Here is a 27,983-nt window from a genome sequence, read left to right on the forward strand (position 1 = left end):
TAAAATCATAGCTAGATTAATATCTTTAAGCAAGAGGAATTGTAATTATAATAGGTCCTAGATTGTTTATCTCTGGAAAAATTCACTTTCTTGCTTAAAAGTGTGTTAAAGTAATTTATCCAATTTTATGCACCAATAGAATTTCTCTGTTTTTCTAATAAAAAAAACCCCATGATAATCACATAACCAGCAACAAGTAGAGAGTATCATCCAGAGGTTAAACAGATGTTATCCTAAACTCTGGCAATGGGATTAAATATCCTTAGGCTGTTTTTCTGTGACAGGTTCAAAGAGTTTCCCCTTGCAAAGAAAGATTGTGATTTTAGTTGTACAATTTTGCAGATTTATAAACACTAGTGCTACTAAAATAGAAGAGAATAGTGCATTATTAAAATATAAGGAAATCTTTTACTGGATATTGCTAATAAACTTTCCTTGAACCTTTAAATAACCATTTGTATTTTCAAAACAAATGGATAAAAACATTTTGAAAATATCCTTTGCCCATTTAAGGCTAAACTGACACTGCAGAAAACCCCATGTGCAGAGCTGGCAGAGTCCGAACAGTGAAAATCTATGTCCTTATGCTGCCCTGCCAGCAGGCTTCAAGCCTCTTCTGGAAATATCTTCTCTAAGGGCAAGAGGGTTATTTGGTTACCTTGACTCTGTGTTGCCAGAGCTGGAGTTTGGGCTACGGGCACCCTGGGTGAAAAATTACCCCCCCCCCCCCCCCCCCCGGACCTCTCTTCAGCCACAGCGGGACAGGATCCACCATGGCCACCAGACCTCTCTTTGGCCACAACGGTTTGGGATCTTCCAAGGTCACACTGCCGTGGGATGGGTGATGGTGGCGGTACCCAGGGCACCCCCTCCCCCAGCTCATGGCACCCCCAAACGACTACCCAGCTCGCCCTTCCCAAAATCTGGCCCTGTGTGTTGCAACTTCTGACTGTATGTATTTTAGTGGTGTGGCTACTTGTTCACTAGAAACTGGTTTTAAATCCCACAGCTCATCTGATATAGACCTCTGAATGGCTTTCAGGTATAGCCAGCATGAATCCGATTTTAGCCAGTAACCCAGAAGTGAAATTCTTTGACTTTATAAGTTGCAAACCCACTCATCCAAACTATTCTACAAAATACTAAAAAAAAAATTCTAGATTGAGAGAATGATTAGCAAAATCAAACACTATCCGTGTTTTATTTTTGGGAGAACTAATGATATAAGCACCAGCTCTAAAACTTAGCCACCTCCCCCTTCTCCAGGAAGGCTCCTCCCCATCCCTCATGAGGAAGCACATTCTATGTAAAATGGCTCGAAGGGCCTTGGCTTTGGACTGTCTTGTGTACAGTAGGCTTTGGGTGGTGTTTTTATCCTTATACTGTAAAAAAAGGGAGACCAACGGGTATAACTATGACATCTGAAGTCTTTTTCCTCCTATTAAAATTTAAATTTAAGCTCCACAAAGTGTGCCTTACCAACCCAGGAGCCAAGATTTAAAGTTCTATTGTTCACACTGAGCATATTGTTTTCTAAATCATTGGGCATTCCAAAATCTTTTCAAAAAGTTCATTAAAAAATTTTCCTCTGTGTATTCCCTGTTGCTTTGTTTATCCTCATACTGCCAATGTAAACATAGGTTTTGCAGCGTATCACAATGTATCACCATTTTTCTAGTTTTGCTATACCGGATCGCTTTTTTTGGTGCTGTTCCTTTTCTTTTCACTTACAGGCTTAATTAATATAAAATAATGAGAATGGCTAGTAAAAGATAGTATCATAAAGGAATGTGTTATTGTCACGCACAATATTCATGTTATAAAAAAATAAAAAATGTGCCTGTATTAAATTACACTTTATTGTATAAATTGTATTCACACTTACAAATATATATATATATATATATATATATATACAATATCTACATATTAAAACCATTTCCACATTCCCAAGTAAGGGCCCTAGTTTTGTCAAACATCGGTTTCTTCAGGGGACATAACCATTCCAATATAAAATCATCTCCAGTTGTATAAGTATAATATATTTTATAACATATTTGTAGCATATGATATAATACAAGACTATTAATTTACAAGAGGCATTGACTAAAATTCCATCTGAAAGCAAGGGAGAAATGTTAAAGAATTTAAAAATGTCTTTAATCTAACAATGAAATATTACTAACTTTTTATAACTATCAAAAATAGCTTAAATTATCACAATAAACTGTGTACCAAAATGTTTGCACTTTCCTCACCATCATACATATTTCAGCAGCCTGCAAAACATGAAAAAGACAAAATACACCAATTATATCCAACTTATAAATCATAACTAATGAACATGCCACACAGATAAATGGCCATATATATTCTAAGCTAAATATACTTACAAAAATTCAGCGTGATCAGAATTCCAACAACACTTAGGGCCTAGAAGAGAATCTCTCCCCCGAAAGGGAATCTTGGACATCAGACTGGATTAACATCATGAGAGGACTTTTAACAATTTAAATTCTTACTTGAGGTGTGGTCTTTAGCCCAGGGGTTACACAAGAATCTTTTTCAAAGCAGCAGAGAAGTAGAGAAAGCAAACAACTTTGCACTCAGCTGTGGTTATCATTAGTGGTTTGCGTTATAGTTTGACCTGACAGGACCTTGCTTAGCTTTCTCTGAAATCTGATAGGAAGACTTAGGCTCAAGGAGGGAAAGGAGGAACCAGAGACTGAAAAAGCAATACCAGAGTCAATTTACAATGTGAAAAAATTATTCCTTGTAGAAAATGAACATTAAAAAATATTTTATCCTAGGCTGTCATTCTACAGTATTTATTCTAGTGGGTTGGTATGTAAGCTCTGTCCTGTAAATCTCTATTCTGATTGGTCAGTGTGAAAGTTACTGTCACATGTGTGAGTAGAATAGAGTAGGCTTGTAGGTTATTATTTCCTTTTAAATGTTTAGAAATTGTTCTTAAGTTTTCATAAGAGCTATATAGAGTGCATTAATTTATAAAGTACGCTTGAAGTGATATTAATTAGAGGAAACCTGTTCATTTAAGTTGTAGGCATAGTTTTTAGACAGAGCCCGGATGGAAATTATATTTTGTTATTTTAAAGCCCTTCTCCATATATATCCATTGGGACTGAAATACACAAAGTGTTTCAATGCTCTTCCAAAATGTTTTATTTAAACTGGATTAAAACACATGGGAGGGGAGGCTGATGCAATAATATGCGCACTGAAAACAGGCACTTGTATTGAGCACCTGTTTTCATAATGCACACACAGCCACATCCCCTGGGTGCCCAATGCTGTATTTAAATGCGTAGCTGTGTAAAAATGGATGTGCTAGGGGAGAATTGTGTGTCCATAGCACTGAAATGCATTGGGCGCTCACAATTGCAAGGGGCGACTTTTGAGTTATTATACTGAAGATACCCATAGCTAAGCACCCTTTGCTATGGGCGTCTAAATTGTGCGGCCATAAGAATTTTTTTTTTTTTTAATCAAGTCAATATACATTTATTTTTCAACACCACAAGCAGTAAATTTAAATGTCACAATGATACTAGTTGGAGGACACACAGAGGACCATATGTTTTTATTTGTCACGAGCCCTTGACTCACGAATTGACTTTACTCCACCTCTGAGGCTGTAGTTAAATTTTCTGCTTTAAAAAGTGTGGGTTGGCCACCCAGCAGTTTCCTGCATCGGGAGTAATAACTAATAACCTCATCCACCTGTATTTTACATTTGATGGGCACTATTGGCTATGTATTTGTTTGGGTGTGCGTTTGGGACTAGCTAATCTCCTTATTGCAATGGATGCTATTCTAGAGTGTCCAAAACGCATGCCCAACCACGCATAGACCCATGCACTAGGCTGAATGCACTTTATTGCATTGGCCCCATGACTTCCTGACTTCTCATTATGTGGCTCTAGACTTGGAAATGTTAACCCTTACAAGAAATAATTTTACCATTCTCCTCAAGGCACATGCTAAAGAAAGCTTTAGTCTCCTGCCACCTGCTCTGTTGTGCTTAACTGTGGAAGAGAGTAGAGAATACTTTCCTTGCTGTAACAGAGTGACCCTGTTTTCCCTATTTAAACTTGTGCAGGACCAGGCATGGGGCTTGGTCCAACTTAAATCCCACAGAGGGAGAGAGCTCTGTGGGCAAAACCCAGCTGGGGCTGGGATAAGAGTGCATGCCCAGCTTGTGTTCAGAAGACCACTTTGCTTCCAGGAGGAAGGCAGCTCCTGTAAAGCGCTCTGTCCAAACTAGAAGGGAGTGAGTGTGCACTGACCAGAAGCAAGTGTGTAAGTGACTACTGCTAAGGTCCATTGTGAAGTATTGTGTTTGTTTAGTAAAGTTTTATCTGCCCCAGAGAGGCTAGAATCAGTGTGGTTTTCATGTCTCCAACCAGGAAAACACCGCTTGGTCTCCCATATATGCTGTCAGCTCAGGGATTTTTACTCTTGCACAGAGAAAAACCCAAGCCTCCAGAGAGAGACTGTGAGGCCACTGTTCTTAATCTGTGTAGAAGAATACTGGAAGTAAAAGGGTGTAGTTCTGGGAGCATACTGAAGCAGAGCTAAGTACAAGAGCACTGGCAGCTAGAGGCTTGTTGGCTCATAAAGGAGCACGCAAGTAAAAGATAAAAACCTGAAACTGCTTTTAAATTAGTGAATAGTCTGTGGGGCTTGAAAGGCAGTCAGGATTAGGGTGTTTTGTGGACTAAAGAGGCAAGCACTGTCTGGAGCTTAGGACTTGTGCTGCACAGTATAGTCAGCGCCGGCGAGGCAGGGTTGGTTTTTTTGTTTTTTTTTAATCTTTTTTTTCCCTTTTAAAGAAAGAAAAACAGAGAGAAAAAAAGCAGTTGGAGCAAAGCGTGGCCCAGGGTGAAAGTGCACCTTGTTAGAGTCCTGGCAGTATTACCAAAACCCTAGTCTGGATCTAGTGGATGTACTGCAGTGCAGGCGAAAGAAGAAAGAGAAGCCAATGTGCTTAAAAGAAGAGTTGCCATGTAGTTCCGTGTAGTGGGAGTTCCCCAGTCTCAAGAGCCAGGTGAGAGGGAGAACCTGAGGCTCAAGGTTCGGCAGCTGGAGAGGTCTACCAGAACAAGGAAGCAAGAGTCCAGGCCAGGCAAGAGAGTGAATACCTAGAGTAGCTGTACAAGGAATACCAACAGTTCATGGAGGAGCTAGTTGCTGGCAGAGATGTCTGGTGAGTTGGCCAAGTTGTGGCGTCAGCCTGAGAGTGGCGCTATAGGAAGGACTGAGGTTGACAGTACAGGTCCCAAGGAAGACTCTGTAGGGTGCCCAAAAAACATTTCCTGTGAGGTCCAGAGAATGTGGCTGTGAAAAACCCTGAGAGAGGGGTCGCAGAGAGCCCTGAGGAGGGCAACACAGATTGCCCAGAAGGAGGCAGTATTGAGAGGCCTGAGGAATGTAGCAGGGAAAAGCCTAAGCTGGGTGCTGCAGGGATGCCTGAATTTGGTGCTATAGGAGGTCTTGAGGAAAGTCCTGTAGGGTGCCCAATCATTGAAGCAGAATCAACAGAGTTCCTAGCCAGAGGGCGCTCAGAGGAGCCAATACGTGCAGCGATGAGAAGTCAGCGAGACAGCGTTGGAGTCACCAATGGAAGCTAGTCATGCAGAGGAGATACAAGTTATCACAGAGAGGAGTGGAGAGTACTCACCGCAAGTTACACAGCCTATCCAAGGAGTCCTGCTAGGGTGGAAGTGGAATCTGGAGATACAAAAGGGACTCAGTTAAAGAACTGTGGGTGTACACTGGGCGAAGGCTGCAGTGGATGGTACTAATAGTGTGGTCTGGGGTAACCCTAATATGTGGGAGTAAGCATGACACTAGATCCCTGTCCCCAAGCATAGCTAACGGAAGGCCAGAGGAAGGGGAGTGGGGTGTATTGAACTTCCCTGGATGGGATCCAGGGGGAAGTAGAAATGCTCGGAACAATGGGTCCAAGCTAGGGGGGGGGGGGTATGTAAAAGAGTGATCATGTTTTCTCCCTTTAAGACTGTGCGGGACCAGGCATGGGGCCTGGTCCACCTTAAATCCCACAGAGGGAGAAAGCTCTGTGGGTGGGACCCAGCTGTGTTGAGGAGGCCCCTATGCCTCCAGGAGGAAGGCAGCTCCTGTAAAGTGCTCTGTCCAAACCAGATAGGCGAGAGTGTCCACTGACCAGAAATAAGGCAGTCTACAGCCCCTGTGTGTGTAAATGACTATTGCTAAGGTAGAAAGTTCATTGTGAAGTATTGTGTTTGTTTAATAAAGTTTTATCTGCACCAGAAAGACTGGAGTCAGAGTGACTTTCTGTCTCCAGCCACTTGCTTTCTGAAGAATAGATCCCTGTCCTCTCCCTACATTGTCATTGTACTTTCTTAAATGAAATAACTTTTAATGGTCTTCTTCCTTTCCGTTTAGAAGACCTTCATTCAGGGGTGGTTTTGAGGCTCATAATTTGAAGTACATGGTCCTGAAACCATTGCATAGGCGACTCGTACTTGGGCAGCTGAGTGAAAAGACCCATGCATGCTCAGTAAAACCGTTTTTGGTTTTTTTCTGAGCTCTCTGAGTGCTTTTTTGCCCCAGTGCCATCAGGATGACATCATCCACTTGTGTGGCTGACTATATCCTGCTCGGCTACAGAGAACAGTCTTTGTGGCTGGTGCACCACCCTGTAAGCCAGAGTACTTGAACACTACTCTGAAGAGACCATCTCTGAGGGTGAGAAGATAATTCAGTCCCCATGCCTGTGCACTTAGGCCTTTCTGCTGAAACTGCTGACATAGCATCGGTTAGTATCAAGTTTCAGTGGTGGTGTTCAGTGATGTAGACACCTGCCCACAGAGAACTGGACTGAGAGTACCAACTCATTCCACATAGACCAGATAGGTCAGATGTTAATGACATTTGATTGCTGCTGACATGTCTCCTATTTGAAAAGCTGTGTGCCTGCCTACTCAGCCCCCATTGTCTGCTGATCTCCTTCATGCACCTTTTATGTGGAGGATGGGGATGAATTTTGAGAAGCGTCACTCAGTCTTTTTTTAAAGATGCATGATAAAGTCCCACATTTCTTGGCTTGTGCCTGGGATGTGTATTGCCTGCAGAGAGGGCCTGCTTTGGTAGGTAAACCTCAGGTGAAATCAGACTGCAGCTATGAAAGCCTCACGGCAGCCAAATGCCTTCCATCTTACTTCTTTTATCAGCCACTTCCCCCAAAATCAAGATTGGTAAACCAATGTCAAAATATCCATAGCTTAGAACAATTGTATTAATTGTATGTTTTCATTGCTGTGTCTAATTTAAATGACATTGCTCATTCTTTTCCCGGTAAATATATTGCAATAGTAATTAATTTCTTGTTTCATCAGGTACCAGCAGGTTCCACTGTTCAGTTTGAGGAAGGAAACTTTTCCTTGTCAGCAGAAACGGAGGAAAAACAGTTCCCCCAGGGAAACGAACATCTGTTACAGTGGGCCCAGAGGAAGTACAAAGCAGTTACATCTTTCACTGAACTGAAACTGTCTCGGAATATTTACATCAAAGTGGGTGAAGGTAAGTGTCATCAGAACATGCAAGTAGAAATTCATAGAGAGAATGATTTTTTTTTTGTGTTTAGCAACTTACTTCGGTGCTCTCAATTGCTAGGCAGAAGGTACCCAGTTCAATCTCCAAATCGTGTCTTCTCTGTGAATGATCCCAGCTCTGGTTCTGATAGATCTGGAAACCCAAAGGAGGAGGAAGAAACTGCCAGGTCAAAAAAAAAAAAAATGAGTGTAACTCAGTAATGATTGAGTTGGTTCAATGTAGGGCAGGGTGGAGCAAACATTCCAGAGGAAGGTGCATCTTTTATCTCAAGACATCCTTAATCTCACAAAACTGTAATCCACTTTTTTTTTTTCATAAGGCCCATAAAAGTAAGGCGAGTGTTAGATGTTGAATGGATGAAAAATAGGAATGTTAGTTATTCTTTGCTTCTTGAGATAAGCGCCTGATGACTGATGTGGAACTAGCTTTGATACTAAGAGGCCTCCCAGTGTAATCTTATCTTTACTGACAGCTACATCTACAAGGCAGAGTGTGAAAGGAACATAACAAGGATGTAACATCCCAACAAAAGAGGTGCTAGTGAAATAAAAAACAGACAAAGCATGTAAGTCAACAACTACAGATAATGTGGAGCAGTAGTTTCCAAGTGGAGTTAGTGGAGACAAATACAGTATCTGAATTCAAGAAAGCATGGGATAAACACAGGGGATCTCTGATGGAGTGATGGGAATTGTAAAGCTAAATTAGTTGGATGGATGGGCAGACTAGTTAGGCAATATGGTCTTGTTCTGCCATTATTTTCTATGGGCCTGATTTTCAAAAGCATTTACATGCTTGAAAATGGGTTTTACACTTGTGAGAGCACTTTACCCGTGTAAGTGGATTTTTGAAAATTGCTACAATATATGTCATTGAATTGTCCATAGGATTTACCTGCATAAATTCTCTTTGGGGCAGATATTAAAAGCTACGTGCGGGCGTAGATTTGTACGCACAACCCGGTGCGCACAAATCTACGCCTGATTTTATAACATGCGTGCGCATGCGTGTGCAAGCCCCGCCTATGCCTCGCCCATTATTTCAAGCCCCGAGACTTAAATGCGTCCCGGGGCTTGCACGCGTTGCCGGGCCTATGCAAAATAGGCTCGGCGCATGCAGGAGCACTCAGACCATGCCCACATCCTCCCCTGTTTCATGAAAAAGTTTTTGAGCGTGTATTGGGAGATAAGTGTGTACACGGGTGCCTTTTAAAATCTGTGCAGCGTGCGCCGGCAGAACCTCTGCGCTTTTCTCCCGGGTTGGCATGCTTTTAAAATTCACCCTTAAGGCTTTCCTCCCATTCTGTGTCTAGGGGGAAAAATGCTTAGTAAATGAGGCCCTAAACTTGTTATTAGACCAGAAATGTGTAGTTGTATCTTGTGCGTGTTTGAAAGCAAACCTGTTGAGGATTCTCAAGAATCTTATTTAGGATTTACTGCTACTCAGCAACCTGGGGCCCAAATCTTAAATGACCTCCTCAGAAGAAAGACATATTAATATTCTTGTGCTATATGCAATCCCTTTTTTATTACAGAATAAAGACATTTTTCAAATTTTTTATCTCATTTTTTTATTTATATGTGAAAAAAAGTCCTCTTTTTCTAATCTCTCTTCACTATGGGGTGAATTTTCAAAAGATTTACGTGCCTAATATTAGCATATATGTGCATATGTAACTTGTATTCATGTACACACTGTTTTATAAACATCAGAAGTATGTCTGGATGAATTAAGGTGAGTTCAGAGTGAAGAACTAGGAATCTCTCAATAACCTGGAGATTTTGGCAAACTGGTGATTTCAATTATGCACACATGTATTGGAATATATCGATTTCCATGCATAAACAGGGCTTTATGTGAGCAAGTCACAAATTTTTTTCACTCGGAAAATATATATGTGCATGTTTTTAAAATAGGTAAGAAAAGTATAGCGGTAACTTTCAAAGCGATGCATGTATGCACTTGTTTGCTGGCACAGGCACATGGACGTGCCAGTTTTATAACATGCGCGCGTTTATGCGTGCATGTTTTACCCAGCTAGACCCAACCCTTAAAACCCCACTGATTACCCTTTTTAATGACATTGATGCAGCTTTCTCTGGTGTGAGGAATGTACGATTCTTCAGAACTCCCAGGTGTAAAAAATATTGCAAAAATTGTAGAGAGTGGTGGAAAATAGAAACAAACCTCAGATCAGATGAAATGATCTGTGAGAGATTGCCCCCTCACGTAAACGGGGGCAAAAATGCCTATTTTATTACCAGTGGCTCAAAGTTATAAAAGAGAAGAAAGAAGAAAAATGAACCCTTTCTTCAAAAAATGTTTAAAATGTACAAATATTTTTCATATCCTGAACCCAGAGCTTTAAAATATGAAAAATATGTTGAACCCATCATGGCCGTGTTTCGGTAGGTGCACCTGTTATGAGAATGTTAAAAAACCCCCCCAAAAAACCCATAATAATACTACCAAAATTAAAACAGAAAGGAAAAGGAAAAAACGAGCCACAGGGCAACCAGAGCACTTATCCTTTTTTTTCTTCCCACTTCACAAGAGCGGATTTCATTTAATAGACAAGTTGCACAGCCTGTTGGATGCTTTCAACATCAATGTAGCAAATCTTCTGAGGGCTCCTGAGATCATTCTTCTAAGATGGCCATCTTTTTTTCTTGAATCGACAAATGATGAGTGATTTAACAAGCAGAGAGGCACTTCAAAAGCCTCCAATCCATTCCTGCATTTGCAGAGTGACTCATTCTGTTTTGATCTTGAGAATATTCTATTAACCTTTTCAAAGGTACCCTGAAGTAGGCATTTCTGCCAAAACATGGTCATATCAAGTATTTAATGTGTTTGGGTTTGAGATATATTTTTAACATTTAAAAATGTTTTGAATAAAGATTTCTTTTTACATTTTATTTTATTTTTTTTAATTTAAGATGATGATGATGATGATAATATAGGCATTTTTTGACCTTGGTGCGCTGATCCCTATCTATTTTGCTGCTTTTTCTGATTGTGCAAAACTTTATGCACAAAAGTAAATCTCTTCAAGACAGAGGTCGATCTCCTGTGAGTTTGGCAGTTTAGCTTTTTGCAGCTATGGGCCAATTGTGTTCATTTATGTGGCTTAGAAATTTTGTAGACCTGAGACCTTGGATATTATAAATACCTTGATATACTTTTGAAAGCAAGGTTGGAGGTATAGAATAGCAGTTGTGCAAGGTCACAAAGAGTGCTAGAGAAAGACATACATCCCAGAAGTTTTTGTTTTAAGTGTCAGGGGGCCAGGTTTAAGGATGTGCAAGCTTGTTTTCTGCTGTTTCTGCTTTGGGCAACATTTTCTCTATCTCAATACTCCACACACTAAGTGATTATTTGCATTTTTGCAGATTTTTAACACCTTTTTTTTTTAAAAAAAATCTTCTCCCAACTTACTTTACTCCAGTCATTCTAGTAACAATCTTCAGCTAGAGGCCATGCAATCTAGTTCCTTAAATCTGGCCACTAGGTGTCGCCATTGCACAATGACTATGATTACCCCACCCCCAGGTATCCCCAGCCCCAGCTAATCCAGAGAATGGAAGAACGGAGCTGAAAATTGAACACACATCCTTCAGCATGGCAGTGTGCAGCGCTGCCATTGAGGCATCAGGCCGGCCCTTGACACTCTTTTTTTTTTTTTTTTTTATTCACAGCAAAGGAAATGACTGCAGTTTTGCACATGACATTTGCTTGCAATTTTATGCTTTTTGTTTTGGTGATTTTTCTAGGGGTTCTTTGCTCAGTCATTATAAGCAGGGCCTTATATTTTAATTATTGTCTCTTTTCTAGAAGAAGTTTTGCAGTTTAAGCTTATGTGTGGGTAGAGTTTCTATTAAATTGTGTATTGAAGCAAATCTGAAGGGGGTTTGCCTCCTGACAATGGCCTATCCTTAGTGCACGTAAGCAATGGCATTCTTCCAAGTCCGTTACTACTTATCCCTACTGAAAACCTTCTTATCGCAGGAAAAATTTTAAATTTTGCTGGAATATGTTGTACAACTGTTCATAAAGGGCTGGCCTTGCCTACATATTTTAACAACCCTACAAATCCTACTCTCAAAACATTTTTGATGGTAGTATGTGGTAAAAGAAACCCTTTGAAACCTACAGCCCTGTGGGTTCTTCCAACAACACGGAAACATCGTGTTTCAAAAGGCACTGACCACTGGAGTTTGAGATTAGATTTGTTCCATTTCCTCCCATTGTTTTATAGTCCATAGCACGCCAGACTACTATAAATAGCAGTGATAGAGCAACTGCGGAGATTAAGCTAACTGGAAAGAAAGTGTAAAATGTAATGCAGCCAAACAGCAGGATTTTGGGAAAACCAGATTCATGAGAAGGTGCCGGATCTGAATGCCAAAACTAAATTAGAGGATGATTTTGCAAAGTCTGTAGTGGTGAAGTGAAACAGAAATACAGGAGAATAGATGACAGGAATGTTATCTCTTTACATTCTGGTGACAGCATTAAACCAGTCCAGAGCCCAGGCAAGTCTCTGACCAATATTCCTTTTTCATGTGCATTATTGAGTGAAAATGAGTTCCGTTCACTCGTCACTTTCATTCTACTTATTAATACACTGGGGGCTCAGGTGAAGCATGGCTGGACCTTGTCAGCCGACGATAACAGAGTAATGTTCAGCCTGAGCAGCAAAGTGAGCCTTTACCCCAGGCACAGAATGGCCGAAGATCTGCACAGAATAAGGTTCTTGGAGTTATCTATGATATAGGCAGAGCTTCCCAATTGATTGTATGTTCAGAGTTCATTTGTACATGGTGTAGTGTTTTTGATACATTTGTCTTCTACATAGGGACTTTGTCAAATACTCATCAATGAGCGTTAAACATATAAAAACCTTCATTTTTATAGTATTGATCTCCTTCTAAGTCATTGTATTACTCTAGTTCGAATACCATAATCCTCTAATGTCATACAAGCCCTGATGTTGCAATTTGCATATACCCACACAAAAAAAGCAGCAGATTTGTATTTTAGTGGAAACCATCCTGTTGTTAGCACCAGGATTTTGCAAAAATAAACTTCACAATGCAGTCGTGCCGATGGTTTTTCATTTTCATGCTGGCAGGAAGGAAGGAGGTTGAGAGGAAATGCGAGGAAAGATTTCTTTACGGTAAGGGAGGTGGATGCCTTGAATAGTCTTCCAGTAAAGGTGGCAGTAACCAAAACAGTGTCAGAATGCAAGTTTACTTGGGACAGACCCAGAGGGTGGTGATAAGGCAGAGTGAGGAAGGTGATCAGAGATGGGGGGTAGGGTACTCGATGACACAGGCATGCCAACTGTGCACCCTGGGTAAGCCAAAAGCTTTTCTTCTGCTGACAGCTGCTATGTATGTTACTGTGTATACCTATGCTAATATTATTTCTTTATTCATGTTCATAAAATGTGTTTAATAAAGGGCAAATCATGAAGGGGTGTACATCTTATAGGTACTTACCATATGCAGGCATGTGTTCCTTTTTCATTTTACTTCATGTTACTTCAGAAAATCCTAATTCAACCCCAGGCAAAACAAAGCAAAAAAGCTAAGAACACTGATTTTTATGGAAAATCTCTTGAGCTTATGGCAGAGATTGGAAGGCATAACTTTGTGCAGTAGAAGTGCAGATGCTCTCTCTATGGAGTTAATTTTCAAAGGAGTTATGCGCATAAAAGTAGCAATTTTCAAAAGCTTATTTACATCTATAAAACCCAGTTTTATGCACGTAAATCCTTTTGAAAATGACTTCCTATGTTTGCAAATGTAGAGAAATATATCAGCTAGATAAAAGTAATCTCACCATCTTAAAAGTGACTAAGTGGCTTTCTAAAAACAATCTTATTCTGCTGGAATGTTTATAGGGTCAGTGGGTTTCTTTGGGCATTTATCCTATTTTGTTTTATGTTTTAATTTTATTTTGATTTAGCTCATGCCTTTTCTTTGGTAGCTCAAGGCCAGTTGCATTCAGGTATTGCTTGATGTTTCTTTCGACCTAAATTGACTAAGAACTGCTTTAGCCAAATGCACACTGTCTAAGATAGTGCACAGGTGCACATGTGCATGTGTTCATCAGCCCGTGGTCAGGGATGTGGCTATTTTATAACATACATGTGTATATGCACGCATGTTATAAAATAGCCTGGCCACGCGCACACATGCATTCGATGTTAAGTGGGCACATGCCTGTGCATGCAAATCCTACTTCTACCACGTAAGTGGGGGATTTTTAAAGGGGACGCGCGCTGATGCCATTGCCACTAAAACCAGTTCGTTCCCAGTTCGCCCGGTTAAGAGTTAGGTCTTCCAGATTCCCCTAGTTTAATAGCCTTCCTTTCCCTCTATTCCTCCTTTAAAACCCCGCTGATCTGCCTAGATTTTTTGGTTTTATCACGTACACGTCATCCATCGCAGAAGTAGAGTTACGCAGCAAGGGACCTCGACACATGCCAGTACGCGTAAGTATTTATGTGCAAATTTCAGGTTAAAATCCTGGAATGCCCGTGCTGTGCCCAGATCATGCCCACACCCCACCCCTTTCTGAAAACTTTTCATTTGTGTGCACGGTGGGATATACGTATGTATCCGGGCAGCTCTTAAAATCTGCTCGGCACACACAAGCCCGACATATTCGCACATCCCCTAATTGATGCATGCGTCAGGCTTTTAAAATTCACCTTTACTTGAATAACAGATTGCATCTCTTTCTGTTACACCCAACAGGCTTGACTCTAGTCTAGAAGGATATGTCAAGGCTCACGGGGTAAATATTAGCAGCACTGAGGACACTAAACTGTGCTTTATGATCAGGGAGGCATGCACTGCCTTCAAGGAGACTAACTTTCAAACCTGCACAGTATTGCATTTGTGTGTGTAAGTGGATGCACAGAGATGTATCCTAGTATTTTATAAACTGTGCAGCCAGCAGTTTGCTCACTCTGAAGACATGAAAAAATGCTCACGAAAAGGCACATCTGAACAGGGAAGTTTCATAACCATTTTGATTTATAGAACAGAGAATGTTCAATAATGTGCTCAGATAATCATGTGTAATAGGTCGATACCTTTCATCACATGCATAGCTTGTGCTGGTCCTTCCCTGAATCATCCTTTTTACCACAAAGCTATTAGAGGGGTTGATATCTCACATCGCCTTGGAGAATAAAACAATTCTGGCTAACTCTGATGTTATTGCCACTCTCTATATCTCTTCTTTTTTGCATTGGAGGATAAATTGGACATTCAGGGTAGTACTAAAAGGAAACCAGAAAGCGATGCCCTCCTGCTTTAAAAATTCCTGAAACTCTGTAAGGCCCTTGATGTAACACTTCCTGATACTCTTGGACAAGGAGTTCAGCATCATCTGCCAGGCTTCATCGGGCCATAGATCCAGACTGTTGAGCACTCCGATGCTAGGCCCCACAGTGCACATAGGCTCTGCGAATTGTCACCTTTCCTGCACCACCGCTGCCAATGGGCCCCTGCACAAGCTACTGAGGAGTACCGGTCAGTGTGTGGGGGAGAACTGTTCACACGCAATAAAAGTCGTCGGAGCAAGAAAAGAGGCTGGAGGGGGGTGCATGGTCTGCTTAAATGGGCCACGACAACCCGTCCCTCCCCTTGCAACTCTACCGTTTTACTCCCTTGCCCACTCACTAATCCTGCCCCACCCCCATCCCGCTCTGTCCCTAGCTTAACAACTGTCAGGGGGATGACCAGGAACTGCACAGGTTGTGGCCTCATCACCCGATGTAGGGATGGCTCATCACATTGAAATCACCAGTTTGCCAGTATGTGCACCAGTTCACCCAGTCCATCTCCAGTTCACCTGAACTATCTATCACTTCATCTTGAACCCAAAATCTGCAGACAAAACACAAGTCTGATTTCTCTTGCGCTAGTCAATTAGCAGGTGTAAAAACTATACAAATAAGTTTGATAATTTATGTGCATATATCTTTTGTAAAATAGCAACTTTTGTGTGTCCTCTTGATGCCGCCCCATAATGCCTGTAGGCCGTCCCTTTTTTTTTGCACCAGTAAAATGTGCATGCAAAACCCAAAATATGTGCTCATGCTCAATGTTTATAGAATAGCATATACACGAATACATGCTACTTACACATCTATATGCTAGTTTCACATGCGGAACCACTATGAAAATGTACTAAATTGTATATAAATATATATCATGCATATTCATTATGGATATCTGGAAAACCAGGCCTGTCTGTGACTCCTGAGAACCAGAGTTGGCCATCTGACCCTAGCAAACCATTCTTCATTGGCGTGATTGAGAGCAGAACTTCACTTCCAGTATTTTAAAGCACTCGAGTCATTTTTGCTTCCTAGTTTCGTTACCCATGATGGAAAACTGTGGAGGATTTCACATTTTGCTGTGTATTCTCTCAGGCTTTACTTGAGGGGGTCTGCTTCTTCAGGTCTATTAGTAATGTGGAGGAGGAGGAAGGAGTAGCCTAGTAATTAGAGCAATGGGCTGTGAACCAGGGAAGCCAGGGTTCAAATCCCACTGCTACTCCATGTGACTTTGGGCAAGTGACTTCATCCTCCAGTGCTTCAGGGTACAAACTAGCCCCGGGATTCATCATTCCGCCATGATGGCCCGCGGGGGGAAAAAAGGGGCGGGGGGGGGAAACGTTGCAGCAGGCCGCATCATGGCATTGTTTTCGCCTGCCGCGGTTGCAGCTGGGACACACACTTTCACCCCCAAAGCAGCATGGGACAAGGCGGTGTTATTTCCCGTGGTACTTCCGGGCCATAACCCCACCCAAACCCCGCCCACACTCCTCCCCTACCCCTGATTTAAATTGTACCGCCGCGATGTGGCCAGTATCGCATGCATTAGAGCCTTATTACACACGATAACTGCACATCGCGGTTTAAAGAATGATCCTCTTAGATTGTGAGCTCTCTGGGAGTAGAGAAATACCTACAGCAGCTGAATGTAATGTGCTTTGCATTGCCTGCAAAAGCAGAATATAAATCACTTAACATGAATAAGAATAGTGTGCCCACTTTTCAGATACAAAGATCCTAAATACAACAATTTCTGTTTCCTTAAAACTGTGGAGAACTCTGAGCTCCACCGAATGCATCACGTCGATATATAAGGTAGTCACGGAAAAAGCCCAATTATATGAATTCCAAACACTCCAAGTGAACATGCACAAGTGGTTAACTGGTCATATATTTCTAATGTATGCATCAAATAGAATCAAAATGATCTTATCTGTAGGACCGACACATGAATGAGAGCTGCTCGTACTAAAGAGGCCACTTTTATATACTTTTTAAAGAATTTTTGTTGCACATAAAAATGACCCTTGTCATCCACTATTGTAGCAGAGTTCAAGATTACCAGAGTTATCCAAATTATTAAAGTGAGCGCGAAAGAACCAAAGCGGGACTTAGTTTATAATCCAAAGCAACGAGTTTCATGCATTTTCCAGAGTTGGCAAAAGGATTATGAAACTTTTAGTGCGCTTTCAGCTGTCACTGAACTGCTGCTATCTTTAATTCCTTCTTTAAAATTCTTTATCAGTGCCTGAAAATCACTTGAGAAAAGTAAATTAAATACACTTCACCTGAGATTAAGAAGTGAATTTGAAAGTATCCAGATGACTGATTCTTATCCCTTGTTACGCAGGGAAAACTGATATCCTGAACTTACATCCCCTTAATAATAATAATAATAATAATAATAATAAGAGCTTATTCCTCCTCAGTGCGCATAATTTCAAAGGCCCAACAGGCTGAAAAAGGGCAAAAATAGCCCATGGAAAACGCATTCAGCACCACTGATCAATATTGTAATTGCAATAGAATACTTCAGGATGTTTTCCCATAATTACAGTTGTTAAATAGTCTTTTTAAAAAAAAGATTTAGTTGCTTTCCTTTCCAAATCTGAGCTCAAGAGAAGTTGCATTCAGTTACAGTGGGTGTTTCCCCGCCCCACAGGCTTTTTAATCAGGGACAGCATCTCTGCGTGTAAGTGGATGTGCGAGATCCATGCTCGCGAGAGGCACAGTTTATAGAACACCATGGCTTTCTTCTTTGAAAGCATGGGCATTCGTTTCAGTGTGCGCGTATATTTCCAGTGCTGGAAAACGCTTGCCTTCTCTACCCAGTTTATAAAAAAAAAACCACACACGCGAAATAATCAGGACACTGCATGTGTAAACACCCAGATATTTTATAAAACATGCATGTAGGCCATTTTGGAAATACTCCCACAGGTCCTTGGAATTGCCAGCTCGCCGACACCTCCCATTGGTTCTTCTCCAGGTCCTTCTCCAGGTCCCCTCCACTCTCTAGCATTTCACCCTGAATCCCCACCCGTTCCCCCAGCCCTTCTACCCAAAAGCTGCCGAGCAGACATGCCAGATTTCATTTGCCCGAGTCAGCAGGGGTATTAGTGTACAAGTGAGTTTGGTATTATAAACGCATAGATCTGTTATAAAATAGCAATTACTGTACCTACTTCTGATCCCTGCCCAGGAATGCCCCAGATCGCCCTTTTTTTTTTTTCAGTAAAATGAACGCGCGAAACCCAAAGTATGCCCGTACTCTCAACATTTATAAAATAGCACATATGCACATATATTCTATTTTTACACGAGGAAACTCTTTGAAAATTCACTAAGTCAGTATCTGAGACAGTGGAGGGTGAAGTGGCTTGCCCAAGGTCACAAGGAGCATCAGAGGGAGAAGAAAGATTTGGACCCTGACTTCCCTGGTTCTCACCCTGCTGCTCCAACCAATACCCTAGTGGCTAATGCAGTGGGCTGAGACCCAGGGAAGCCTACTTGCCAATCTTGCTTCTCCCACTGATGCTTCTCGTGACCTTGGGCAGGTTTAGAGGCAGTTTTAACCAGTTATGATCCTGTGTTGTGTGGATGAGACTGAATTCCTAATGATCTGTGTGAACTTCAGCTCATTTAATTCTCTTGGTACCCATTGGGTGATAACAGTATTCGGCCTCCACCCCCGCTCCTCTTTGTATATTGTTGTCATGAAATGCGCTGCCAGACTCTCCACCCTTGAGGTGCCCTCATATATGGTTTAGGACTTCTGTAAGCAATTCAGAACATAAAGCATGTTGGGATACCGTATGGATGGAAGATGCTGTTTAGATCCAAATTGTTGTTGTTATTAGATACGTTTACAGGTAGTTGTAAAAACAAATTGCATGATGGTTCGCTATCTATACATACCTTGTCCTATATAAAATTTCACAGCTATAGTCAGACCTTTACTAGGATCTTTCTTTTTTCAGATCCAGTTTTTCCTGTCACATGTAATATAGAAAAGAACTTTCTGTCTCTGAATTATCTGGCTGAATACCTCCAGCCTCAGCCTGCACGGGGCTGCCTTATGTCCAGCTCGGATGAAGACAGGGAAGTCCACATCATTGAATTAATTACTCCCAACACTAATCCATACAGGTAAAGTGTGTACATTTGTTAAAAATGATCTTTCTTTCTCTCTGTGCATCGTCTTATTCGCATGTGCTGGGTTTGACCAAGCGACACAGGGGTATGTTATTGTGCCAGAAAGACGGGCGTTATTTCCAAGCATGCCTCTTCCTTCCATTGCATCATGTCCATCCCAGCTTGGAAATCTTCTCTTGTAGAAGGAAATATCACTGGAGACTGAAGATGACAAGCAGGGTATTGATAGAGAGAGCAAGGACTGAAAAGAGGTGGGAGCAGGCTTATGAACACATAGAAACAAGGAACAAAATCCTTGAGCTGAATACGTTATTGTAGCTGTAGACAAGGTAGTTGTGTGAAATATGGAGTGATGCCTGTGAACATTGAGACCTAGGTGCAGAACTCCTGAACTGCATGTTTGGCCTTAGTCGATGCCCTGTAATTCTTTTTCTCATGCCTCAGAAAAGATGATTGGGCCAGTTTAGGAAATATTTCAACTACAGTGGAGTCCAGTGGAGATTCACTTCTGTTCATCATTTTTGCAGAATAGTGGCATCGGTGGCATAGAGGTCTTGTTGAATGAGACGGGTAGCAGGATTTGGATGTGTTGGAGCGGATGAGGATGGGGAGGGGGTTGCAGGCAGTGGAAGCAGGATGGCTGGAACGTGGGGGGGGGTTTCATTTCAGTTATTCAGTTTTACATTTAATACATTTATTTATGACACTGCTGATCTGTATCGTAGACATCGCTTTCAAGCAAAAATAGGAAATAGTAAATTTATGTACAGCAGAATATAATAGTTTAATATTCTGAGTTTGAAACAGTAGCCGGAATACCTTTCTTTGGAAAATATTCTACAATTTAGCTAACGAATGCCACTGCAAAGCAGGCAGCTCTGTTGTGATAGAAAATTGTTCCAGCATGTGTATAGTAACAATCTGTTTTGCACATGTTGTGTTGTCTGGGATGTGCTCCAGTTTTTTAATCAGCTGGCCAGACACTGGAAACATGATGGATTGAAATGCGCCTGATGGCTGAAAACTTCTGGCATTCTAGTTTTACTTTGCTTTATTTTCCACATGCAGTGCTTTCCAGGTGGACATAATCATTGACATCAGACCCCTTCGGCCAGACACCACGCTTGTCAAAAACCTTGCGCTTATCCTCAAGTGTAAAAAGGCGGTCAATTGGGTTATCAAGTCATATGACATTCAGGGAAAACTGGAAGTGCTCGTAAGTTGATAAGGAATTTCTCTCTTATATGGAGGCATCACACTGTTTACAGCTTATATTTTATGTGAATTAATTTTTGTGCAGCAGTATGTCACGGTCTATTTTCTGCCTTCACCCAATTTTTTTCAGACAGGTGTGCACATAGATGAGGGGATGATTAGAGAGCTGATGGCAATGAAGAGCTACTGAAGGGATGATGCTGATGTTTAAGACGCTGATTGCTCTCCTTGCTCTATATGAAACGCAGCTGCACTGAGGGAATAGCGGATTCTTGAGACGCATTAAATAGCATTGAAGGGAAGAGTGTATTGACGAGCCTTGTAGTCTGGTTGCAGCACTCTATTGTGTAGACTCTTGTTCAAGTTTCCTGTTCAGTGGGGTGTGGATATGTCACAGAGATGATACATGTGAGTCCTTGGAGGCTAGAGGGGGGCAGGAATGACAATGAGTCAGGGTGGAGGAAGGAGGGTATCTCTTGCTTGCAATACATCTCTTGCCTCACAGGATTGATGTAATGTATTTTCCTTCATACCTTCAAGACATTTATTTATTTATTTATTTTTGACTTTTATATACTGATCTTCTTGCATTCGATACAAATCAGACCGGTTTACAGTGAAACAAATAAAGCTTGCCCTTGAGCAATTACATAGAACAAAAAAAAATCTTCAGATGTAGAAGACATGTAGAAGGAGATGGCACAATTCTCCATTAGCAAAACCCACATTTTTGTGTTCAATACACTGAACAGAACATCTGAAATATTATAAAACCATCTACATATAGATGGGAGTTTAACAAATCTCTGGGAACAAAACTGAGAAGATAATCTGTGTTCCCCCGGATCACAGGCACAGTGGTGTATAGTCTGTAGTTTCAGTAAAAGCATGAGCGGTGGCTGCTGGGTGCTAATGTTCTCTGGAAAGCAATATTCATTAAGCTGGCGAGCTCAGCATATTCAGCAGGAGACTTATCTTGCTATTTGGCAAAAGTTATCCAGGTAACTTTATCCAGAAAATGTTGTTGCTCTCCAGCTTACTAAATGTTGATCTAATAGTAATTCAATAGATTTGCTCACTCCTATCATTCTGAGAATTAGTAGATTAGTAATTCAATGTTGAGCATATATGTATTTGTATGACATAAACATCAAAGTACTATGTCACAGGAACAGAATGAAGCTAAGCTCAGGATAGGTCATCAAGTGCTGAGAGACTGCCAGGGTAATGGAAAACAGGTCATTCTGTAATGTGGTTTGCAGTCTATGAATGGGTGCTGCATTTGCAGTTAGGGGTTGTATATAGTGCCATCTGAAATACGTTGGCTTGGAAGCCATTGTGCCCGTTTTGGAGGCGGTTAATATAAATCTACAGGAGGTCTTGCAGAAGAAGGGTTTGCAATAAAGTCTTTGAACTTGCATGCTTCAGAGTCCTATCACTCTTTCCAGAGGCAGACAGTCAAGGCACTGGGGGAGAAGCCCTCTGTGAGAGACTGCGGTGGAGTAATGAGAGAATGCTGGGGAGTGTAGGTGAATCAGTGTTATAAAGGACAACCAGGATCAAAAAGCATGATGTATGAGACTGAAGGCACTGCCACTTATGATGGGTATAGGGGAGGAGCGATGCCACTAGCAACTGGAAGCTGTTCGATGGTTGATGAGCAGATACAGTCAGATATGAGCCACATGCTGTTTTAAGCACTGTGTTAACATCAGTCTATAAACATAGAAATACCTAAATAAGATATACATAGATATAGAAGTGAGAAAATTAATTACATGGTGTTTGGTTTACCAGCAAAAAAAGAGAGAAACAGTGTGTGTTTCAGGAAATACATTTCAAAATCTGAGCTTTATAAAACAACTGCTACCATCCATCTCTGGTCAGTCCTATACAATGAGTGATTCACCTTGCTGATCCAGTATACCATCTGTTTAATGAAGATTGCTAAGAACTTCAAGAATGTCTGTAAATGGACATTGCCTCAAACAGGGATTACATCACCCTTTAGTGAATGGAATCTATAGGGTCTGATTTACTCAGCATTTTTCCCATAGACAAAATGGGAGCAAAGCCTTAGCGATTCAGACCAGTAGAGTCAAGGACAACCATTAAGACATTCTATAAGTCACTGTGGCCCACAAATACGAAAGGCAGAATTAATGGCCCAAATATTTCTGCTCCACTAAAATAACACTTGGAGAACAATGTACTAGCCTCTAGGTCAATGTTTCCTAACCCTGTCCTTCGGGACTTAGCCAGTCTGGATTTCAGGATATCTGCAATGAATGTGCTTGAGATAAATTTACATGCAATGGAGGTAGTTCATGCCAATCTATTTCATGCATATTCATTGTAGATTTCTTGAAACTGTGACTAGTTGGGGGTTCTCCCAGGACAGGTTTCGGAACCACCGTTCTAGGGCATATACTAGAGTTTTTGAAAGTCCCAGATAACCTTTGGGGTATCCTTTTATGGAGCATTCAAGAGGACATCAAATAAAGTTGAGGGTGAATGGCCTTGATAGCATTGACCTAGGTGTGGTTGCATCTCTGAGCTCTGTATCAGCTGGAAGAACTTGCTCTACCTGCTAGGTCCCTCTTCAAGAAAATGGTGACTTGAAATGGCAAATGGAGAGTTAAACCCAGCAAACCTTTGGTTCCTGGCCCTGAAGGGATAGAGTGGTGCATTGTATGCAAGCTACTACAAAGCCAGTTGAATCCCTGTTTGGGACAACTTCTTCCCTGCTAGACTTGAATGTTTCACCCAGTCCTGGGATGTGACTGTTTCTCTTTCCACCTCTTGGTACACAAATGCTGTTTCCGTGTTGGTCTGCTCAGGAGAGACATTGGACTCCATGTGTGGAACTGGGATGACTGGATCAACACCAGCGAGATCTCTGGTAGGAATTTTATAGCTACAAAATTGTTGTGACAAGAGAGCACAGTACAATTTAACTCTGAAGATAACTGAGAGTGTAATTGCTCTGGAACAATCCTGTAAATTGGGGCTGTCCCCCAGGGTCAGCTGAACTTGAACCCAGGGTAGATTCTCTTACTCCTAATATATCAGCTACCTCTAAAGAAATTTTTTTGCCAATGTGGAGAATTACATTAGTTGTTGAAGCCATAAATGGTAACCCTGGATGCCCTTTGGTTAGTTATAAAACCACTGATCATTTATAGCCACTATGAAATGTTCTCTATCTAAATGTATAGAGCCTTTTTCTGGGACTACTGAGGTCCATAATGCTAATTTACAAGCCCATGGATTATTACTTTCAGACCACTCAGATAAAACTGACCAACCAGAGCAAGAGATTTCCATAATGCAAGTGATGAATACCTCTATAATAAAAGATAATGTGGCTTTATGAGTCTAGAAAACTCAGTCTGAGATTTGTTTTTTTAACTTCCCTAGAATGTATTTATTTAGTTAGTTATTTTATATACTTTCGTTCCAAGTGAAGATCACCAAGTAACAATCATCTTTGGGTCATTACATAAATTGGTGTAACACTGCAACACATACATTGGTACTATTTATTTATTTAAAAACCTTTTATATACCGGTGTTAGTGTGAACATCACATCGGTTTACATCATAGCAAAAGCTTGGAAAATACATTTAACAGGAAATAACATGGTCATGGCCGGGTGAACACAGAGAAAGGCATGAAAATATAGAGCAACTGGTATATGGTTTTGAACATAAGTAATTATAGGTTCATATCGTTCTTAACATAGTGAACTATTGGTATATATCATGCTAGATAACATCATATTTGTTTATTATTATATACATTATGTACAGGGGTGCATAGGATTACAGATTACAAAGGTATTAGAAATGATGGCAGGCTATTGGCCGGGGGAGGGCAGGTTGTAGCTAGTCAGGGATGAGCTGGGGGAGGGCAGATTGAGGCTAGTCAGGGAATGTAGCTAGTCAGGGCTGGGGGAAGGCAGAATGTAGCTAGTCAGGGAATGCCTGTATCACATGAACGTTGACATGAAACATATTTGGTAATATATATACTTTGCAACACAATTCTTTTATTTCTCAACCGAGGAGGGGTAGGGTTGGGAATCTGTTTAGTAATTTATATGTTTGTAAGGAATAGTCAAAAACTGCTTAGTTTTCTCGTTGCTTAGTATTGTTTTTGTTGTTGATATTGTTGCTTCTTCAGGTGGTTATCATTTAAGTTAGATTATAAGCGTTTTTAAACAGCCATGTTTTTAATTCATGTCTAAATGTCTTTTTTTCTGGGATCAGTTGAATTGTCTCCGGTAGTAAGTTCCATAGTTTAGATCCTGCTATGGAAAACCTTCAATCATTTATTTGCTTTGGGTGTGTGTTCTGGGATGTCGGTACATTTAATAGTCCTTTGTTTTGTGACCTGAGGGTTCGTTGCGGTGCATATGTTTGAAGCCTCACGCCAATTAAACCTGGGTTATCATTGTGGATTATATTAAAGATTAAAGTTAAAATTTTGAAATAGATTCGGTATTGTATCGGCAGCCTGTGCAAGGGTGTGATGTGATCAACTTTCCTGGTTCCAATCAAGAGCCTTGCCACTGCATTTTGTAGTAGTTGCAGTTTTTTTAATAGATTGCTTGGGAGTCCTAGTAGTAGGGAATTACAGTAATCTATATTTGAGAAAATTAGACATTGTAAGACTGTACAGAAATCTTCATTAGTTAGTAATGGTTTTAGTCTATGTAGGATGCACAGTTTTGCATATCCTGCTGTGTTTATTTTATTTATATGTCTGTTCATAGTAACATTTTCATCTATCTGTATTCCTAAGTCTTGGACTTGATCCGATGGCGTGATATTAAAATGACCAAGGTTTATAGACTGAGGATTAATTATGGCGGGGTTTCTCCTTAACCAGATGACTTCAGGTTTTTTTGTGCTTAGAGATAGTTTTAGATTAGAGAGTTCATTCTGCATTGCCGTCATGTGTTTTGAGAGTGTTGATGCCGTGTTTTCAAATGATGAGTCAAATGGAATCTAAAACTGAATATCATCAGCGTGGGGGACACCTGTATTGATGGGAAGTAGTCAGATATATTGTTTCCTGATTTTACTTGGAATGTCCTTTTGGATAGGAATGAAGAGAACCATTTGTGTACTCTGCCATCAATTCCAATTTTCCTTAGTTGGTGGTATAGAAGGGTGTGATCCACAGTGTCGAATTGTCCCAATCATCAGTTCTACCAGATTTATTTTTAAGGATTGGTTTTATCATTGGTATTCCCTTCGAACCCGTTTAAGAATTTTTAAGGATATTGTCTGTCAACTGGTAAACATGGGGAATTTGAAGAAGAAAAATCCCCACAAGGTTAACAATCTATTGATCGTTTAAATGTGAGTCCTCTGTCAGAAACCCCTTTGGAGGAGGAGATCATCAATGCCAACTTAATTTTGTTTTCCATAGGCTACTATAGCCTGATCAGGACTGGACCCTCAGATTGTATTTTTGCTGTTGGGAGGAATTATTTCTAGGTCGGAGGATATGTGTTTAGCCAGACATTTGCAAGGCTACTCAATTCAAGCATCAGCAGTTTTTAATGCGTCAGGAAATTCTGGAACTTGGGGTTCAGTTCTTCCTGTTTTCTTTTTAAATGCCTTGTCAGAGACCAGGGTAACTGATTCCTTTTCTTGGACCTGGTCAGTTAAGGTCCTTTGCGTGAAAAGGAAGCACTTCGCCTTCTGTTAACCATTTGGGCTCCCTTTAAGGGAGTGTTGACACATTTGCTAGATTTAGATCTTTATTGCTATATTGTATACCGCTTTTCCATTGTCATGGAGAAATGGGTTAAACATGCCAATAAATAAATGGAATGTTGCTATATAATTTTGTTGGATATAGCCTTAATTAAATCTACATCTTTTTCTTTTTGTCCATTTGCATTTTTCTTGATTAACCTCTCTCCTTGACCCACTTTTCTTCTGGTGACATTCTAGCCTTAATTAAATCTACATCTTTTTCTTTTTGTCCATTTGCATTTTTCTTGATTAACCTCTCTCCTTGACCCACTTTTCTTCTGGTGACATTCTAGCGATAATATTATTATTTATGGTATAAAAATGGAAATTTGCTATATTTCCTGTCATACCAATGTCAGAGTCAATACCAATCACTTTCATACAGTTTTGAAGGCCTTTGATTACTGCAATTCACTGTACATTGGACTTCCTGCTTCTACTCATAGACCTCTATAGGTAGTACAAAATACAGCAGCACAAGCCTTGACAGGAAAAAATCTAAGAGAACACATTATTACAGTTATCTATGCTTTAAATTGGCATTTGATTTATTGTAGGGTAAAATACAAACTACCCTTATTGGTACATAAAGCAATTTATAGTGACATGATCAATTGCATTTGTTGTAGACCCTTGGGTTGGGGTGATATTGGCTCTTCTCGTAGGGAGGAGCCCTGCAGGTTCTCACTGCCAGCAGCTGGACCCAGGCGAAGCAGAGAATGGTTTAGAGCTTCACCTATACCAGCTCTCGTTCCCCTCAGAGCCTTTAGGTGTCAAGGCCAGCAGGACTTAGGCAAAGGTCTTTAGGGATGGCTAGAGTTGTAGTCCAGGGGCAGGGCATGGTCAGAGGCAGGCAGCAGTCAGGCATAGCAAGAGTCCAGGTAAGAGTTAAAACCAGGTATCCGTCTGAGGGAGATGGAGAGGAAGAGGGATGGATAGGGCTGAGGCAGGGTGGGCAGACAAAGGCTGGTACAGGCTGGGCAGATGAAGGCAAGAAGCAACACATACTTCAGGACATAGCTGGACCTATTGCTGAGGCAGGGTGCATTAGAGAAGCTGCCCTTAAATAGGGCAAAGATAGTGATGTCACCAATAGGAACCACGGTACCTTTCCTGCCACAGTCCCTTTAAGAGGGCCGATGTCTGGAGTGGTGCACCTAAGGAACGCTCGGGGAGGTAGGAGCCAGTGGCATCATACCACGTGGCGGTCGGCAGTGTCCTGCCGCAGGAAGAGTCATTGGCATCCTACCATGCTGAGGACAGCGGCAACCAGCCGGAGTGTGTTGGCTGCAGAAGTGAGAGCGACTGCTCGCAGGGGCAGCCTGCAAGCCACCAAATGCAACAGCATTAATGTGGCCTTGAAAATCTATAACTTCCATGGGCTTTGAGATCTGCCAGTGATTGCCTCCTGCACATGCTGTCATCCTGGGTAGTGTGCCTGGAAGACACACAAAATGAACTTTAGGAGTCACTGGACCAGTATTATAGAACTCACTTTCTGATGAGATAAGGAAGACAAATTGTGTACAGGCCTTTAAGAAAAGGCTGAAAACTTATTTATTTGAGCAGGCCTTTGAGGGTGCCTAAAACTATCTAGATCTAAAGTATAAAGCATATGGTGCTCTGTGGCTTTTAGAGGACTAATTATTAGGGTCAATGGATGCAAACTCTAGTCCTCGAGTGCCACAAACAGGCCAGGTTTTCAGGATATCCACAATAAATATGCATGAGATAGATTGGCATCCATTGTATCCTGAAAACCTGGCCTGTTTGTGGCATTCGAGGACTGGAGTTCACCATCCCTAGTCTATGGCATATTGGACTCATGGTGGCTGTATGGGTATTTATGTAGAAGTGTAACTGT

The 27,983-nt window shown here is 41.1% G+C and overlaps 1 protein-coding gene and 1 long non-coding RNA gene across 2 annotated transcripts in view; one reads left to right on the plus strand and one right to left on the minus strand.

The window, feature by feature from the left end:
• Positions 1-27,983, plus strand: part of TGFBR3 (transforming growth factor beta receptor 3) — a 260,301-nt gene that overhangs the window by 153,272 nt on the left and 79,046 nt on the right. Inside the window, 3 exon segments of the mRNA XM_029617812.1 lie at positions 7,401-7,584; positions 18,958-19,126; positions 20,201-20,348. Of these exon segments, the coding sequence (XP_029473672.1) occupies positions 7,401-7,584; positions 18,958-19,126; positions 20,201-20,348 (501 nt within the window).
• Positions 1,969-7,763, minus strand: LOC115099881. The gene is made up of 3 exons (XR_003858909.1): positions 7,657-7,763; positions 5,702-5,751; positions 1,969-2,279 (listed from the first exon to the last, which is right to left on the minus strand). It is a non-coding gene; the product is annotated as an uncharacterized LOC115099881 (long non-coding RNA).

Source organism: Rhinatrema bivittatum, chromosome 10 (genome assembly GCF_901001135.1).
Source record: "Rhinatrema bivittatum chromosome 10, aRhiBiv1.1, whole genome shotgun sequence".
Lineage (NCBI taxonomy): Eukaryota > Metazoa > Chordata > Amphibia > Gymnophiona > Rhinatrematidae > Rhinatrema > Rhinatrema bivittatum.